The sequence below is a fragment of the Ovis canadensis genome, chromosome 13, assembly GCF_042477335.2.
Source record: "Ovis canadensis isolate MfBH-ARS-UI-01 breed Bighorn chromosome 13, ARS-UI_OviCan_v2, whole genome shotgun sequence".
NCBI lineage: Eukaryota > Metazoa > Chordata > Mammalia > Artiodactyla > Bovidae > Ovis > Ovis canadensis.
In genome coordinates, this window is record NC_091257.1 from 88,976,032 (window position 1) to 88,994,281 (window position 18,250).

Genomic DNA, 18,250 nt, shown 5'->3' on the forward strand with positions numbered 1-18,250 from the left:
GGGCCTTTGCACAGGCTTTGCGGTCTGAACCCAAAGCTCATTCTCCTTTTCCAAGTCACTTATAGTCAAATTATCAAAATGGGCCAGGAAGCCTGGCCAAGAGTATGACTGTGGTTTTCCCCAGCTCTTGGTTTCCTTCTCATACTCAAATTATGACTTGGGATGGTGCCCGTTTCCGGGGCTTGGAGAGGGAGGGATTCAAGAGCTGAGATTCTACAGGGAAAAGAAAATTGCAATGGGCTGTTCAGCAGGTCCGCGGGGGTTTCCCAGTGGCGAGCTCCAGGATCCAAGGATGACTCAGACACCAGCTTCATTTTCCATTTCAGGAGGAAGGGGAGGGAACGCCTTCCCTCCAAGGGAGGAGACAGAGTGGAGAAGGGCCAGTTGTCACTTGAGGGGGCCTGACTCAGGAAGAGCCACACCATCCAGCACCCAGAAGATAGAGGAACCAAAACCAAGTTGAATCTCTCAAGCATTTTTCTGGAAACTCTGCCTCAATCTCTTCTTAACCCCACACCCCTAGAACCACTTAAACCTAGGGATTCACTGCTCCTTTTCCCCCTTCCCACCATCCCATCACATATTTCACTGTCTCTTTCCTTCCTCTCTTTTTGTCTATTTATTTGTTTGATTTTATTTTTGGTCGCACTGGGTCTTTGGTGCTGTGCATGGGCTTTCTCTACTTGCAGTGAGTGCAGGTTACTCTTCATTGAGGTGCGCAAGCTTCTTTTTATGGTGGCTTCTCTTGTGAAGCACAGGCTCTAGTGCTAGCGGGCTTCAGTCTTGCGGCACACAGGCTCACTACTTGTGGCCAGTAGTTGTGGTTCACAGGCTTAGTTGCTCTGAGACATGGGGAATCTTCCCTGACCGGGTATCAAACCCGGGTCCCCTGCATTGGCAGGCAGATTCTTATCCACTGTGCCAATGAAAACGAAGTCCCCTTTCTTTTTTTCTTTTTTAAACGTCTGGAATGGTATGTTGGTATTTGGAGTCAGATGTCCTAGATTTGAATCCCATCTCAACCTCTTATGAGCTCTGACCTGGGTAGAGTCATGCCCCATCCTGGAACCTCAGTTTCCTCACCTTTAAAGTGGGGGATAATATCTACCTTCTCTGATTATATTATTATTGTTATTATTATTCTGGCCATTGTGGGATCTGACTTCCCCAACTGGGATTGAACTCAGGCCCTTGGCAGTCAAAGTGCAGAGTCCTAACCATTGGACTGCCAGGGAATTCCCATATCTTCTCTAATTATGAGGATGAAACAAGATCACATAGATACGTAATAAACGGAAGATGTTTTCTCAGAAGCACTAGATCATGTGAGTCATTAATAGACCAGAGAGGTTTGTTGAGCTGAAACAAGGTGCTTAAAAGAACTGTTGAGCTGGAAAGCACCTCAGAAATCTTTGAGCCTTAATGACTTCCAAACCGGAGTCCAAGGGAACTGTTTACAATATTTCCAAATGATAAGGAAAGTCACACGTCTACTTTTGATAGAGTCTCAGGTTTCTTTACCTTTGTCTGGAATTGGATCAGCTCAAAGTGATAACATGGTTATCACATGCTGTTCAGAAGTTCTGATTGGCAAGTTACATGGGTCTTTGAAAAGTTTTTTTTATGTGAAAATAATTAGCAGAGGGTAGATTAAATGATGGAAAACATTAATCTTGTCCAACTCCTCATTTCATAAACGGGGAAGCTGAGGTTTAAAGAAGGAAGTGACTTGCTAGTCACCCAGTTAGTATGGCAAGCTCTCGAAAACCTGAATTCTTTTCCTGGAACCAGTTACTTCCCTTCTTTCCATTCCAGAGGAGAACCTACGATCAAGAAAATCAAGGGGGTTTCGTTGGCTGAGGCAGGAGTAAAATGACTCATCAACTTGCTGTTGCCCTTTCTCTATTCTTGACTTATTCAGCAAATATTTACTGAATGTCCACACTGTTTGGACTCAGAAGAGGTTAGAGAGGAAAGAGTTATGGTGGCAGACAGCGTCAGGATCTGCTTCCAGGTATGACTCCGGAACCTGGGCCTTCCCCCTGCCCTCACCTGTTATAAATATAAACGGATATACAGCTATAACTGAATATGTACATTATAAAACACCCACTACTGTGTCTTCTAATATAGCTAAGTTGTGTCTGAGGACAAGGACAGTCTCATTTTAACATGTACAAGTCTTCCTGACACTCAGTAGGGCATAAAATCAGTGCTGCGGTATTGGAAGCACCTGAATTTAAAACAGGTTGTTTGTTTGTTTGATTTTGGCCATTTCATGTTGCAGATGGGATCTTAGCTTCTGGACCAGTGATAAAACTCCTGCCCCCTGCATTGGAGGCTGGGTTTTAACCACTGGATGACCGGGGAAATCCCCACCTGAATTCTAACTGCCACTAACTCTATATCTTTGAGACAGTGATGTTGCTTTCCTTCCCTGGTGCTTAGTTTAAATTATCTATAAACTAGAAACAGTGGCAAAATCATGTGCGCTGGCTGGTTCACTTCAAGCTATCCCAGCCTTTAACTAGGCGAAAGAAGATGTTGGGAGTTTAGGCTGAAAACGGAATGAACGTTATCATTTCGTTAACTCCCAAACATCTTTCCCTCGCCCTTTGCCACTCAACTGTCTGCTCTCGCCGCCCTCTTTTTTTTTTTTTTCTTTCAACATTCTCCTCTAGAGGGCAAGCAAGCTCTACGTTCTGTTGCCATACTTCCGTTCGCCTTCATTTTTTTCTTGCGCGCATGTGCACACTTCATTTCCGGGCTGCCCTACTTTGTTTGGCACCACGCCTGCGCAATCTCAGCCCCGCCCCCTCCACCCCGGAAATGCTTCCTTCCTACGCAGCCGCTACAGCCACTGCAGCCGGTGGACCTTTGCCTCTCTAGGCCGGTAGGGCCTCTCCTCCATGGTCCTGACTGTCAGCACCGTTTCGGTAGCCAGTCGGTGCGGCTGGGCCGCGCTCGGACGCTTCGGATCCTCGAGACCGTAACCGGTGAGTGAACCCCACAGGAGCTCGAGGACGAGCGGGGCCTGTGCAAGCTGGAACGGGCAGGGTTTCCCCTCACGCCGGGAATGGGTCTGTCCGCTCCGACCTCCCTCCCGCTCCCGGAATGGGCTCGCCGCTTCCATCCCAGTCCCTCCTCCCGGGCGGGGCGACGTTGTCATGGTGACGGCGGGCTGGCTGAGGCCAGGCGTGTGTCCTCGCAGGTGCAGGGGCGGCCCGGGGCCCATGGCGCGGCGACGGCGCTGACCCGGGCCTGGGCGGCGGCCGGGCCCCGGGGGCCGGCATGGCGGGCCAGTTCCGCAGCTACGTGTGGGACCCGTTGCTGATCCTGTCGCAGATCGTCCTCATGCAGACCGTCTATTACGGCTCACTGGGCCTGTGGCTGGCGCTGGTGGACGGGCTGGTGCACAGCAGCCCCTCGCTGGACCAGGTGTTCGACGCTGAGGTAGGATCCGGGGCTGGCGCGGGCGGCGTTTCGGCCTCACTTGGTGATCTGACACTACCAGGCTCTAGACCTGGCTGGACCACCTGACGCTGAGGAAGTGACTTCCACTTCTCTAAGCCCCAGGATCTCGGGTGCCAAATTGCGGCGGGGGGAATGGGTAAAAAAGCATTCGTGGAGGTATAGTGGGAACTGCCTGGACTTTGGAGTCAGGCCTCTGTTTAAGTTACACGTACTAGCTGTGTAACCTGGGGCAAGTGTTGTCCTCTCTCTGAACCATCACTTTTCCTGTGTGCAAAATCATGTGACCGCTAGCAGGAGGCCGTGGACTGCAGTACACAGAGCTTGGCTTTGGATTCAGAATGCTTAGTGTCCAGCCCAGGCTGAAACATACCAGCTGTGGGACTTTGGGCAAGTTGCTTCATTTTTCTGAGCCTGTTTCCTCTTCCAGAGTAAAATAATCCTCAGCAAAATGTTGTGAGACCCAGAGGGGCCTGGGAATAAGAAGGTGCTTTGTAAAAGTGTAATGGAAGGTGAAGTGTCAGCTTCACAGAGGCAGATGTGGTATGTAGTAATAAGAACAGTTCTTGGAGCCAGGAGATTTGGGATGGAATCTTTTCTCCTGCTTATCCTCTGTGTAGCCGTTGGGCAAGTTACTATCCCAAAAGAGGTAATAGTAAGCAAGCTATTATCCAAAAAAGGTAACGACAACAGTAATAATAATTTTATGAGGTTATTGTGAGGATACTATGGAGTAATGAATGTCACTGTTGCATGCTGAAAGTGTAGATGTTTGGTATTCGATAGTACTGTAACAATAGTGATGGAAGCTGCATACCCACCAGGTACCTAGTAGTATCCTCTTAGGAGGCTCTGTCCTCCTGAGAAGGACATGTGCAGATCTGAGGCTTTGTTGAAGAGCTATCTCATGCACACTACCTGAATTCTAGACCAGTAGTTGACAGACCTTTTTGTAAAGGGCAAGATTTTAGGTCCAGCTGCTCAATTCTGCCATCATAGCACAAAAGCAGCCATGGACAATACTAAGTGAATAGGTGTGACTGTGTTTCAATAAAACTTTATTTACAAAAATAAGTCCCTGGCCCCTGGGGCCATAGTTTGCTGAACACTGTTCCAACTTTTATGCTGTTTACTTACTGTATCATTTTGGGCAAGTTACTTCACCTCTTTGGGTTTTTATTGCTTCTTTGTAAAATGAGGATAGTGATCCTTTCCTGGCTACTGTGACGGATGTCTGTAAAAGCAGCTTTTTAGAAACAGGCCGCCGTACAGACGAAGGGGCGTATTGGCTTCTCTGGTCCCGGCAGGATGTTTGTTCCTTGAGGGGGGCTCCTGGAGCCTAGGGGCTCTGCCAGTTTTCTCCTCCAGCATGTTTCCATTTGTGATTTCCCCTTCAGATCCTGGGCTTTTCCACCCCACCAGGCCGGCTCTCCACGATGTCCTTCGTCCTCAACGCCCTCACCTGGTGAGTATCACCAGTTTTCCTGTCCAGCTTTTGGGGTCTTAGCGCTGGAACTAACTTTCTGAATTTGGTCCTGACGCAGGCTGGCACTTGTTCCTGGGTAGAGGTAGACGAACGTGGGTGGCAGAGACCAGTTCTGGGACTGGCTCCCTCATAGGATTTCTTCCACCACTGTTTTGACTTGGCTGGAAAGCTCTTATGTCACTCTGAGCATGCCGCCTGGGGACAGCTTCCCTCTCAGATCACTTCCCTGATGTGGAGTGAGGTGAGGGAAGGATTGGACTGGGAGTCAGGAGAACTGGAGTCTATTCTTGGCCCATGCGCCATTAGCCAGGTTCCTGCCCTTCTCTCTGGGCGTCAGGTCCTCACTTGCATGCTGAGGACTTGGACTGAGAGGCGGTCTAAGCGAAGTGATTAAGAGCTTAGGCTCCAGAGGCTGACTCACTTGGCTTTGACTCTCAGCTCTACCACTAGTCTAGTGACTGTGGACCAGTTAGTCTGTCTAAGCCCCAGTTTCTTCACCAGTAAAATGAGGCTAATAATATTACCCACCTCATAAGGTAAGGGTTTCACGAGTTCATTCACAGGAGGTACTTAGAACAGTGCCTTGCACATTGCTATTCTTGACCTTTCACTGGAGGTTGAAAACTGGTGGAGTGACTGTGACCTGGATTTGGCTCCCAGATATGTTCTGTTTGACTTACCCAGTTGTCAACCCACGCAGGGTGTTTAAGATGTTTTTTTCCACTTAATTGAAAATCAGGATATTTTATATTAAAAATCTAGATTTCTGGTGTCTCTTAAGAAAATGGGATGATCAACCAATTCCAGGCCAGCCTTCTAGCCTGGTGGTTTGTCTCGCTTTAGGCCCCACTTTAGATGGAACATGTCTACTTCGTGGTGCCACAGCCCTCCCCAGTCTCTCGGAGCCCCTTGAGGGGCAGCTGCCCTGATCGTCACGCTCATACTTTTTCCTCCTTCCCTGCCTGACTTACTCTCAGCACTACCCGCCGGGCTCCTCTGGGCATCTGACAATGTAGCCCCTGCCTCCCACTTCTCTCGCTTGCTTCTGACCCCTGTGCTGTCATCCTGTCCCCCCACACTCCCCCAGATAAGCTAATCGAAGGCCAGGACAACCCAGTGACAGCTCACTGCCGTCCTCTCCCCACAGTGCCCTGGGCTTGCTGTACTTCATCCGGCGAGGGAAGCAGTGTCTGGATTTCACGGTCACTGTCCATTTCTTTCACCTCCTGGGCTGCTGGCTCTACAGCTCCCGTTTCCCCTCGGCGCTGACCTGGTGGCTGGTCCAGGCCGTGTGCATTGCGCTCATGGCTGTCATCGGGGAGTACCTATGCATGCGGTCGGAGCTCAAGGAGATCCCCCTCAACTCAGCCCCGAAGTCCAGTGTGTAGTGTTGGGTCCTTTGGACACCCTGCTGGGCGCTTGACCACCCCTCCAACCCCTTGGGCTGCTTGGACCGCCAGATGAGGTCCAGCCCAGGCCTGAGAGGAGCCTGGGAAATGTGAAGTCTTGGTTGGTGTAGGGGAGAGAGTGAGGCCCCCGTCAAGAAGGTGGGTAGCGGGGCAGGATCAGAGCTGCAAGAACCACCTCTGTCTGCGGAAGCCTTGGTGTCTGGGAGGTCGGCGTGGGCACCTCTTTCAGGGTAATAGCAGAATCGGAACCATGTCACTCTTGAGCCACCATACCTGTCACCAGCCTGTTATTTTAAAAAGGAAAAAAAAAAAATCAAAGATAACTGATTGGAGCGAACCGCTCTGTTTAGCCATCTGTCTTACCTCCTGGGACAGCAGTTACATACCTTTTCCACGTTGCCCTGACTGCAGCTGTTCAGTTGGAACAACCCTTGGTTTCTGGATCCAAAGCCACAGAAAGAGATCTAGGTGCCCAGTAAGTAGCAGGCTGCTGTCAGGCAGAGAATGGCAGGTGGAGGCATCAAGCAAAAAAAAAAAAAAAACAAAAACCCAAAAAACACACAACCTGTGTTCTGCTGCAAGCATGCACGCACATGCCCCTGAACCCCGTGACTCTGGTTCTCTCTACTGGGTCCCCACCCTCCTGCCAGCTTTCCACATAGTGGGCCAGAGGACCCAGAGAAGAATCCCAGCATCGCTGCCCATCTCGTGTTTGACCTGGAGTCACGACCTGTTCTCTAGGAATGACCAGGCCCTCCAGCTCCCACAGGACCTCCGTTCTGGTGGTAGTTCCCTTTTCCTGCCTTATTTGGAATCCCACAGTGGGAGGGAACCGTGAGCACCCCAGACCCAGGGAGCTCAGCCTTCCAGCTTGAGGTGTACTTGATTGTACTGAAGGAGATAGGAATTTGCTACCAAGGTCTTTCTTTGAGGTGGAGTGTCCTCTGTGAGGGGGCTTGCAGCTGCCCTTCCTGTGTACAGAAATACAGTATTTTCCATGGTTCTGCCTGCGCTTTATTTTATAACGCCATGCTTGGGACTGGGAGGGGTCAGCACAGTCAGACATTCATTAGAGCCAGGAGCTATTAAGAATTATTAGGCCACCTTCCAGTTGGTTAAAATATGGAGTGCAGGGAACTCCTGTGTCCCACCCCCACCCCACCTGTAGCCTTCTCTGCTTTGCCTTGGGTGACCGCCATGACTCAGGACGCCTTTCCTACTTGCCGGTGATTTCTGACTGTGCCCAGTGAAACACACCGGTCTAGACCCAGTTCCTCCTGGAAACCCTCCCCTCGGGCCCTCTGTAGCCTCCCTGAGCGAGCTGACGGAGTTCCTCTTTCAGAGTTAGGGCTACGTAGATGGGAACTTGTGCCATCTCCCCCAGAAGCCTTTCCAGCCTCCTGGCTCCCAGCCCCGCAGGATAGGAAGTGGAGGCTGACAGGATGAAAGCTGAAGAGTGAACATGCTCAGGCAGAAGCTGGGAAAAGGCTCGGGTGAGGCGCCTCAGAAACAGGGTGCCCTGGCCAAGCGGGGAGGGAGCGGGTTGTTAATGGGCCGCTAATCCTGGCTGCAGAGTCCAGGAGGTGAGACTGGGCTGAGATGGCTTCCCCTGTGTCACTGGGTTTCCCCCAGACACCAGAGACTCCACAGGCAGGTGACTCCCTTTATTTTGAGGAAAGCCTCAGAGCCCTCATGTCCGCCGTGGTGGTGGCTCCGGCTGTGATGGCACACCTGGACTTTCCTACAGGGGCTTGTGACACCCCGCTGCATGTCTTCTCTGATGACGGGTCTCTGCCCTAGAGTGTCAGTTGGATCCTTTTTGGAAACTGCCAAAAGTCAGGGAAGCCAACGTGTTTTTGTTTTTTTTTTGAATAATGACTAAGCTGCTACTTTACTGAGATGTCAATGAATTCTAAAGTGACAAAGCAGTGTCTAGAGGCAAATTCCAGAGAGGAAGTAATAGCATCCACTGAGTACAAGAGATGTCCAACAGGAGACGAAGTGCTGTACGTCTCCTTGCTCACTTAATCTTCCCGACAACCTTCCGAAGTAGGAAGTATTGGGACTTTCCCTGGGGGTCCAGTGGTTAAGACTCCGCACTCGCAGTGCAGAGGGCACAGGTTTGATCCCTGGTTGGGGAACTAGGGTCCCATATGCTGCTCGGTGTGACCGAAAAAAAAAGGAAGAAGTAGGAAAACCATCTGTGTCTTACAGGTGAGGAAACTGTAAGGAACTTGCCCAAGGTTACGTTAGGAGCTGGCAGACCAGGATTGGGGTTTCAGTAATGAAATTAGTAAACTCATTTTGAAGACATTAATAGTCAAGAATGTTTACATTTTATTGGTTAAACAATCTACTTTGTAATCATACTTTCTCATCCTACTGTATTGTTGTAAATACTAAGGATGTAAAAAGCATTGTAAATATTACTTGTTTTCCAAGAAAAACTAATAGGCAGTACATTAAATATGGCCGCAGATTTTCAAGGAAACATGAGGATGTCAGCAATGTTTTTATTTCCAAAGGATAAAGAAGAATACCTAGATCAGAAAGTTACCTCCACCCGCCCACTGAGTTGGTGTAGCTGTTGACTTTGTAGGGGTGTGATGGCTAGACACCCTGTTCTTCTCCCCGTTCACTACTCAACTCCAGCTATCTGGAGAGAGAAGTAGAAACTAGGGCATAGCTGGTACTCAGACTAGTTTATGAACTGAAAGAAGGATGGTAAGGGAGAAAGGGATGTCTACCTCAGAGGATGCCTCTAACCCCTAGTTCTAGGCAGGCCTGTCCAGATCAGAGCCAAACGGGGGCCAGAATGGCACCGGGAGTTGGGGTGGAGGGAAGCTCCAGGTCCCCTTGAGTCTGATGGGAGGGACAATTAAAACAGGTTAACTTCCCCTGGAAGGTGAGTCTTATACTCTCTTCAGGGACTCCCCAGATCAGGGTAGCTTCCTCCTGGCATTCCTAGAGGGCAGTCAGCACTTAGCCCAGGGACCACAGAGCCTTAGGGGCTGGGGCAGTAGGGGCCAATTCTGGGCCCAAAGGAGAGCGGCCTTGTGGAGGGGGAATTAAATGCTGCTGCCTTGGAGGACTTCCCTGGTGGTTCAGTGGCTAAGACTCCATGCTCCCAAGGCAGGGGGCACAGGTTTGGTCCCTGGTGGAGGAACTAGATCCCACATACTACAACAGACCTGGCTCAGCCAAATTAAAAATACATATGAATTTTTTTTTTTTTAAAGCTACTGTCTTGTTTGAGGTTTTCTGTAGGAAAGTAGCAAAGGGTGATGAAACAGTACTGAGACAAGGGGTTAGAGAGAGCTGAGAGCTTTAATCCTTGTCCTGCCTAGCTGGCCAAGCCAAGGACAATTCTAGGGGGCCCTATGTTAGAAGGCTTTAGAGAGCGGCCGTGGAGTGCCCAGTTAAGTCCTGGAGTCCCATTGCTAGCTTTGAGACCTTGGACAAGCTACTTAACCTTCCCTGGGTTTGTGAGGGTTCATTGAGATGTCATATGTAAAGCACTGTGCGTGATATGTAAGAAGTGATTCATGAATCTAAGCAGTTAGGATTAAGGCACCACGACCCGCTCCCCATTTTGCAGAGGAGACCCCTTTCTTCGGAGCCTTGGCTGTTAGATGGGGGACAGGACTGTGCCCATAACGTAAGTGCAGCAACAAAGCATTGAGCTCCTATGTGCCGCGTGCTGTAAAGTGACACATTTCTAACTTAATCCAGTGACAGCGGCGCCAGTGTTTTCCCCATTATGCAATGAGACAGGTTTAGGAATAAACAGCTTTCCTCAGCATCAAACAGCTGATAAGAAGCCAGGCCTGTCTGCCTCAGCAACCTCGTCCCCATTTCATATTCTGAACATGTTTAAATAGTTCATGGCCCACATTGGGAGAGGGGCAGCCTCCAGGATCCAGATGCTATTTTAGCAAAAGGTTGTGAACTTGAACATAAGGTTGGCTTTTTAAACAAGCAGCTGGTTCCCTAAAGGTGGGCAGTTAGCCAACTGCCCATAAGTGAGAAACAGGGCCAGTACTGGCCTTGGGGCTTTATTATGGCAAGGAGGCATGGGAAAAAGGCCAAACGTTCAACATCCCGCAAGCTAATTTCAGCTGCATCAAGCCTGATTTGCTCAGAGCCCTCTGGAATGGCTCTTAGTATCCCTCTTTTTATAAACAGATGAAATAGGCTCTCAGAGATCATGTGACTTGTTAAAAATTCAAACACTTAACATTTTTCCCTAGTTAACTGTTGGTTGGCCGTTTCTCCTGTAGTCAGTTTCCGTACCTCCGAGATCATTTGCAGCATCCTGACCAAATCAGGATCTAACTGAACCCTGAAGAGGAGCCTCAGGCTGAGGTCGTTAAACAAAGGGAGAGTGGTAGTGGAGAGACCCTGGTTCTGGGATCATGGGAGGCGGGTTGCCTGAGCCTAAATACCAGCAGGTAGAAGGGATAAGGCTCCAAGGCCAGCACGCTGGCCATGCTGGGTCCCAGCCAGCCTAGGCACACAGGCTCCTGTCTGCTCACCCGACGGCCTCCCCATGGGCCGCTCAGGCCCAGCTCTGGCTCCCAGTTGGGCAAAGCAGAAGTTGTCAATCTCCCCTAGGCTCAGGGCTTTTCATCCCCTGCTTGGGGCTCCCCGGGGGAAGGTTCGAATGAAGATTAGTGCAGCCCCCTTTGCCCCCAGGGTTGGTTGGTTGATTTGGGAGTGAGTTGCCCTGATTGCTCACTGATAGCCCGTTGGTCAGAAGGTTACTTGAAGTTTGACAGAATGGAAGGCACTTGGGAGAAAAGGTTGAGTAGAAGGTTGATGGGATTGATGATGCCAGGCAAGGGAGTCGAAATGGGGAGTACCCAGGAGTAAGGCTGGAGTGGGCATGTAGCTTGAGGTGGGGGTTGCAGGAATGGAAGTTATGTGGAGGGATAGGGGCAGGATGCCAGGGACGGGAACTCTGCACCTGGTGACCACAGGTGGGGAACAGTGAGGTACAGAGTGGTCCCATGCCAGGCTGTCTGTGATGGCCTGGTTTCTGCTGATGCCCACCCCAGGGATACTCAGTCACAGTGCTGGGCCCCAGTGGGGAGGAGGGATGTGAACCTGTGGATTCAGCGGGAGCCTCTCCTGTCTTTCCCCCTTCCCTGCCAATCTGAGGGTCTCCCATCATTCCCCTGACTCCCTGGGGGTGGCCCTGCTGCTTCCCTGAGGGCACCTGCCTGCCTCCAGGGGAAGACAGAGGATGACAGTCTTCATCCAGAGAAAGCCTGGGCCGCCTCAGTTTTCCTCTCCCTAACGGCACATCCAGGGCCCCGTGGCTCCTACCGACAGCGGGGGTAACCCGACCGGACCTGGGGTTGGAGGATGGATGTGCTGTGTCTGTCACATGTGAGCAGTGAGACAAAAAAAACAATTCCTGGCCTGACTGGTGCTTCCCGTGACCCAGACGGGGCACGGTTCGCATTTCCAGCTGACATCTACTGACATCGGGCGCTGTGATAATAAGGGTGCAATGCACGTGTTTGACAGACTGGATGCGATGTTGCACCTTTTCCCCTTCAGGAGGTGGAATGAGGAGCAGCCAGGAGACCTGGTTTAGAGCTCTTACCGTGCCACTTCACAGGACCGTCCCATCTCGGAGCCGCAGTGCTTTCCTCCTCTCCTAGCCTTGCAGGGCCATTGTGAGTCACCAGGAAGCACACAACAAACGTTCCCCTTCTATGACTTCATGGAGTGCCCTGCCCAGGAGGCCAGCTTGCAGAGTGGGGGAGGGGAACAGCCCACTGGCTTCTTTGATTCGGGTTCTACACTGACGTTGGAGAAGGCAATGGCACCCCACTCCACTACTCTTGCCTGGAAAATCCCATGGACGGAAGAGACTGGTGGGCTGCAGTCCATGGGTCGCTAGGAGTCAGACACTACTGAGCGACTTCACTTTCACTTTTCACTTTCATGCATTGGAGAAGGAAATGGCAACCCAGTCCAGTAATCTTGCCTGGAGAATCCCAGGGATGGGGGAGCCTGGTGGGCTGCCATCTCTGGGGTCACACAGAGTCGGACACGACTGAAGTGACTTAGCAGCAGTAGCAGCTACACTGCCATCAGGGACCTGGGGACAGACTGAAATGACCCTGAAGTAGTGATTCACACCCCCACCCCAGTCCTTACCTTGTCGGAGAGACTCTTTCCTCCATCCTGTGCAGCCCCAGAAAACCAGGCAGAGCCAGTGGCATTTGGGAGATTTTATTTGTAGACTTAGGAATTCTCCCGCCCTCCCCTCCTGGTCCATGACTGTGCCATCTCCCGCCCTCTCCGCAGCACACCTCGGGCTCCCATCCAAGGTTACACCTGCGAACAGAGACCTCAGCATCAGTCGGCGGTTAAGACCACCCCCAGGGGGCGCTGCAGGCCAGGGAGAGGGCTCGGGGACCAGGGGCACTGTGACGCCCAGCCCATTGGAGATGCCAGCTTTGCTGATGGGGCAGCCTCCTTTCAGCTGGACCCCCAGGCCTCTCACCCTCTTCTTTTCTTGGAAACTCAGCAAAGGGGCTGAAGTATTTCTTTTGCTAAGAAACTTTCTTTTCAGAGTAAATCCTATTTGTGGTTGGTGGTGGTGCTGGTGGTGGTTTAGTCCCTAAGTGGTGTCTGACTCTTTATGACCTCATGGACCAAAGCCCACCAGGCTCCTCTGTCTATATATGTTTCCCAGGCAAGAATACTGGAGTGGGTGGCCATTTCCTCCTCCAGGGGATCCTCTCGACCCAGGGATCGAACCCAGGTCTCCTGCATTAGCAGGGGATTCTTTACCGTCGAGCCACCAGGGAAGTCCAAGTCTTATTCGAGGCATGAGTAAATAAAATAGAGTGTAGAGCAAAGAGGGGATGGGGTGCAGCAGAGCCCTGCTTGACCTCTCCCCTCTTCCCCCAACGTTTGGAAATCCCTGGACTCATTTCTCAATGAGATTCTGAACCACAGCAGTTTGGTCTCTCTTAGGCCTCTAGGCAATGGATGCCCTGCCTCAGGACCACGTTTCCCAGTGTCCTCCTTCCCCAGAGCCCCTACTGGGGTCCTGAGAGGTCCACTGCCCTGCTGCATGGCCTTGGTCATTGGCTTCCACCTCTCTGGGCTTCCCTCTCTGGGCGGAAGGTTGGGCTTCCCAGCACCGACAGCCACAGCCCCCAAGACTCTGGACCCTACGCCCCCTGGCTCTGGGCCCAGCTCGGGGCCAGCGTTTCACCCTGGCCTGGCGGTGGAGGTGTCACACCTTGTACCGATGGACCATCGGCATCTCCAGTGACGCCGAGCAGAAGCGGGTGCAGCAGCGCTTGACCCAGCGCAAGGCGGAGGCTCTGCACATCACCCGAGGCCCTGGGAGGTGGACCCGTGTGGGCAGCCCCTCAAACCAGACCCGCTGGTTCACTGTTTCCGGCTGCTTCACATCCTTCACGGGAGTTCTGTCCTGGTGGGTCTTCCGGAAGATGACTTGGGGGTCCCCAGTGGGAGGCTGCCTTGCCTGGGCTCTGGGACCCGTGGTCAGGCCGTGACCCCTCGATGTTGTCGGGGCCTCAGGCTCCACTTGCTCCTCTTTCTGTGACACAGCTTCCTCTGCCCTGGGCCTCGACTCCTCACGCTCCTCAGGCTCCCCTGTGAGCTTTAATTTCGTGGAGTCCAGCTTCTGGTAGGAACACCCAGCCTCCTCCTGGAGCTCTTTGTTATTTTGTTCCACTTCATCCCAGGCATTATCGTACCTAGCAGGGAGAGGAACAGCAGTCAGCAGCCTAGGACCGAGGCTCTGGTCCTCCACTAGTCCTGAGACAGCTGCGCTGCCGCTGGTTCAGGGGGCCTGTCAGGAAAGCCACAGATAGCCCGGAAAGAAGCTTCGCCACCACTCAGAAGCCTTGCGCCTGGGGGCAGGGGATGCGGTGACAAGCAGTGGCAGAAGGGATGTGAGAGGCTAGAAAAGCCTATGGCAATGGCTAGCAGTTAGGACACTAGAAACGTGTTATTACCTGCATCGGCCACTAGGTTAGGGCTCTGCCTCTGGATTTCAGTTGATGGAGTGGACTGGTCCAGTTTTTTTTTTTTTTTTTTTTAATTGTTTTCTTGTTCCAAGACATCTTAGAAAGTAGCTCCAATGACCGCCCCCCCCCCCCAATCCTGCCTCACTTCTGGAGGGGCAGGATAGCTTCCTCTCAACAACACAGTTGGGGCTTGGGGCCCATTAGGGCTGGCTGCTTTAAAAAGGGTTGGAAAACTCTGGGACTAGATGGTCCTGACCCTTTGGGCTCGGTGTTTCCTGATCTCCTGTATCGAGGAGGTCAACTTAGAGGGAGGAAATCAGAGGGGTGGAGTTCGCCAGAGGTGTTAGACTTTCCAAAAGGGTATCTGTCACAGACTGAAGTCCCCTGCAACGTGGCCACCCCTTCCTAGGTGAGCACGTGTTGGGAGGGAGAGGCCTCACTCTCAGGGTTAGACAATACTGAGGATAGTCACCGGCCACCGCTGGTTGGGGGCCCACCAGGTGTCAGGCCCAGGACCCTCACCACAGTCCTGCAAGGCCGAAAGAGGCTTAGAGAACACAGGCTTTGGAGACATACTGCAGTTCAGAGTTGCTTCTGCCTCTTACCGTCTGTGTCATTTGGGGCAAGAAAGGTGTCCTGTCAGAGCCTTAGTTCCCTCATTTGAAAACAGATAATTCTGTCCACCTAGTAGGGTTTTTATGGAGTAGATTAGGTGGGAAAATGCTCTGCAGGGTACCTGGCCCTTGAAGAGTGAAAGTGAAAGTCGCTCAGTTGTGTCCGACTCTGTGACCCTATGGTCTATACAGTCCAGGGAATTCTCCAGACAAGAATACTGGAGTGAGTAGCCTTTCCCTTCTCCAGGGGATTTCCCCAACCCAATCCATGGAATTCTCCAGGCCAGAATACTGGAGTGAGAAGCCTCTCCCTTCTCCAGGGGATCTTCCCAACCCAGGGATTGAACCCAGGTGGATTCTTTACCAACTGAGCTATCAGGGAAGCCCTTAGCAGGTGCCTTATAAATGTCAGCTTTCTTAGTGGGAGGGAGCTGGGCCTCAGCAGGATGACTAGTCTGTGGGTAAATCTGTGGGTGGTGATGAATTGGGAGGGGCAGGAAGGGGGCCCGCTTGCTCAGAGCCCCAGATGGTAGTTAGTCCCATGATTGGATGATTATGACCATACTTATGACAGCAGCTCTGATTTCAGCTGGGAACAGCTTCAAATCCTAGCTCTGCCACTTAGCAGTTCAGTTAATGGAACAAGTTACAGCATCTCTTGAGCCCCAACTCTCCATCACTAAAATAGGGCTACTAAATGGCTCCCTTTCTTCCAGAGCCTTATCAAAAAGCGGGTTTCTAAACTAGCACAGTGCCTGTTCCTAGTAAAGACGGCTATCGGGCCCATGATGGGGGCCATGGGTGGGCCAAGCTCACCCAGAGGAGAGCCCCAGGATCTTTGGAACCCTGAGCAGTGAATTCCAACACCTTCTGGCCAGGTTATGCAGTTCTTGGATCCGAGGGTTCGAGCTTTTGAGCAGCTTCAAGAGTGACAAGTGTTTTAATACCTGCTAGGGATGAAGAGACAGAAAAAAAGAATTGGAAGCTTCAGCTTTCTTGGGATAGCCTCCCAACCCCCACCTGGAGTTTGGCTCAGCTCAGCTCATGGTGAGGCCGGTTGACTCCTTCCGGGTCACCCATGGCAGCCCTGAGCAGCATAGTGTGGGGGCTCAGGCTTTCTTTAGTGGGCACCCAAATGCGGCATCTCACCATTTTAAGTCGGTTCCGTGCGATTACTTTGCTGACAGGCTGATGTATCTTGTCCTGTGGTTCCTTAGCTTGCATCTGACAAGAGAGAGGGAAAGAGCAGGTGAGGGGAAATGCTAACACAGGATGAGCCCCCTGAACGCCCGTTAATGCCTCTCCACTGGGCGGGTTGATAAACCCTAGACTGTGATTTTTGTCACCTTGGTTTGGGGGTGGAAATGGGGAGCCTGTTATAACTCTCTTGACCCCCTTCACCTCTCCCCCTCCCCCTAGGCAGAAAGACCCCCACCCTGGGCGTGGTTGGATGCTTTGTTGAGACCTCCACTAGATCCAGTCCCAAGTCCAACCTTGGAAACCACCTTATTCTTGGGCCTCTTCTTTGTCAGTGGACGCATGCTGGAGCTGTGGCACATATTGGACAGATGGCGCAAGACTGGTACCTGGCCCTGCCTGCGCCTGTCTGCCCCCAGCTCAGCCCACACTCAGGCTGGGCGTCAGGATGCTTGTGCTGGTGCTCCCAGGGAGGGGGGCTGTGACATCACTGAAATGTGTGACAGTGGCAGGTCTCCAAGGAGTATGTGTGTGGCAGGGGTGGAGGGTGAGAAGGTGACTCCTGTCTGTGCAGATACCTGGTGGGTGCCAGGCAGAGGCACACACTGTCACTATTTCCCTGCAAGGTAGGAAGATTCTCCCCCACTTTTTTAAATGAAGAAATCAGGGTTCAAAGAAATTAAATAATTTCCTCAAGGCCAACACAGCTGGAGAGTGGTGGAGCTGGAAACATAAGGTCTGGCAGTCAGCCCGCGAAACCTGGTTCTCACCTGTGCTCGTCTGTTCATTCATGTCATGCGTGTTCGCTCATGTGCATCTGCTGTGTGTCCGGTGTGTTCTGAGTGCTGGAATAAAAAAAAATTCTGCCATCAAGGAACTTTCATTCTAGTGGAGAAGAGACAGTATGTGTTCTTGTAAAGATTCAATAATGGGCTGTCTGAAATAAAGTATGTGTATGTGTGTGTGAATGTGTGTTTATCATAAATTTTACTGAAAGAAATCGAAAATAATAAAATTCTACAAATACTCGTATTGTGAATCCCGTAGGGCCAATTTACTCTTACAGTATACTTTTCTCAAGTTTTGCCTAACTCTTGCATCCATAGTCCACTTATGGTTGTAATAGACGAACAGGTATCATTCCAACATGAATGTTGATGTTTTCATTCATACTAAAGAGTAAGAAGAAAATGAAAAAGTGGAGGAATGAAGATTTTGGAATTCATTTCTCAGTGATCCGATCGACTTGCTCACTGCCACTGTTTTCAAATACTGGGAATGTATTTGCTCAGCCTTTTTTGGGTATGTGTGGCTATTTACAGTGTATAGGCATACCTCAGAGATATGGCGGGTTCAATTCCAGACCACTGCAATAAAGTGAATTACCAGAGTCTTTTGGTTTCCCAGTGTATATAAAAGTTACACTATACTGTAGTCTATTAAATGTGCAATAATAGCATTATGTCTGAAAAATGTGCATACCTTAATTTAAAAATACTTAATTGATAAAAAACCCTTATCATCATCTGAGCCTTCAGTGAGTTGTAGGAGTAACATCAAGGCTCGCAAGTCACCGTAACAAGTAGAATAGTGAAAAGGTTTGGAATATTGCGAAAATTAGCAAAAAGAGACACAGAGACGTGAAGTGAGCAAATGCTGTTGGACTTGCTGAATACAGGGTTTCTGCAAACCCTCAGTTTGTAAAAACCTCACTCTCTGTGAAGTGCAGGAAAGTGAAATACCATGAGATCTGCCTGTAACAGCTATAGACAGGACAGTTACATTAACGTTTCCTCCATGTGCTTTAGCCACCAGATGCACAAAGTCAACTCATTGGAAATGACCCTGATGCTGGGAAAAGCTTGAAGGCAGGAGGAGAAGGAGGTGACAGAGGAAGAGATGGTTGGACAGCATCACCAACTCAGTGGACATGAGTTTGAGCAAACTCAGGGAGATAGTGAAGGACAGGGAAGCCTGGCGTGCTGCAGTCCATGGGGTTGCAAAGAGTCACATGACTTAGTGTGACTCACATGTCACAAAGTCACATGA

General features: G+C 51.0%; 2 protein-coding genes across 12 annotated transcripts in view; one reads left to right on the forward strand and one right to left on the reverse strand.

Annotated features, from left to right (window-relative positions):
- Positions 1 to 18,250, forward strand: part of SYS1 (SYS1 golgi trafficking protein) — a 52,425-nt gene that overhangs the window by 17,078 nt on the left and 17,097 nt on the right. For 8 of the 11 annotated variants that reach the window (XR_011248027.1, XR_011248028.1, XR_011248029.1 and 5 more), the window contains exons 1-2: positions 3,292 to 3,453; positions 4,869 to 4,936. Coding sequence is in view for 4 of the 11 variants with exons in the window: in XM_069547011.1 (XP_069403112.1) it covers positions 3,292 to 3,453; positions 4,869 to 4,936 (230 nt within the window). In the remaining 7 variants the exon portion in view is untranslated. Of the gene's footprint in view, positions 1 to 326; positions 2,015 to 2,681; positions 2,997 to 3,211; positions 3,454 to 4,868; positions 4,937 to 6,104; positions 7,370 to 18,250 lie in introns of those variants that run through there. The other 3 variants (XM_069547009.1, XM_069547008.1, XM_069547010.1) reach the window with 3 other exon arrangements.
- Positions 13,628 to 16,545, reverse strand: TP53TG5 (TP53 target 5). Its single transcript, XM_069547075.1, has 4 exons — positions 16,498 to 16,545; positions 16,154 to 16,228; positions 15,821 to 15,951; positions 13,628 to 14,117 (listed from the first exon to the last, which is right to left on the reverse strand). The coding sequence occupies exons 1-4, from the start codon at positions 16,543 to 16,545 to the stop codon at positions 13,628 to 13,630; spliced, it is 744 nt and encodes a 247-aa protein (XP_069403176.1).

Bases quoted from the DNA above. Each gene is read 5' to 3' on its own strand.
- TP53TG5 (XM_069547075.1), bottom strand. From the start codon at position 16,545: ATGCGTCCACTGACAAAGAAGAGGCCCAAGAATAAGGTGGTTTCCAAG. The intron at 16,229-16,497 runs GTTGGACTTGGG...CTCTCTTGTCAG, and splicing joins AGAATAAGGTGGTTTCCAAG to ATGCAAGCTAAGGAACCACA. The intron at 15,952-16,153 runs GTGAGATGCCGC...CATCCCTAGCAG, and splicing joins CACGGAACCGACTTAAAATG to GTATTAAAACACTTGTCACT.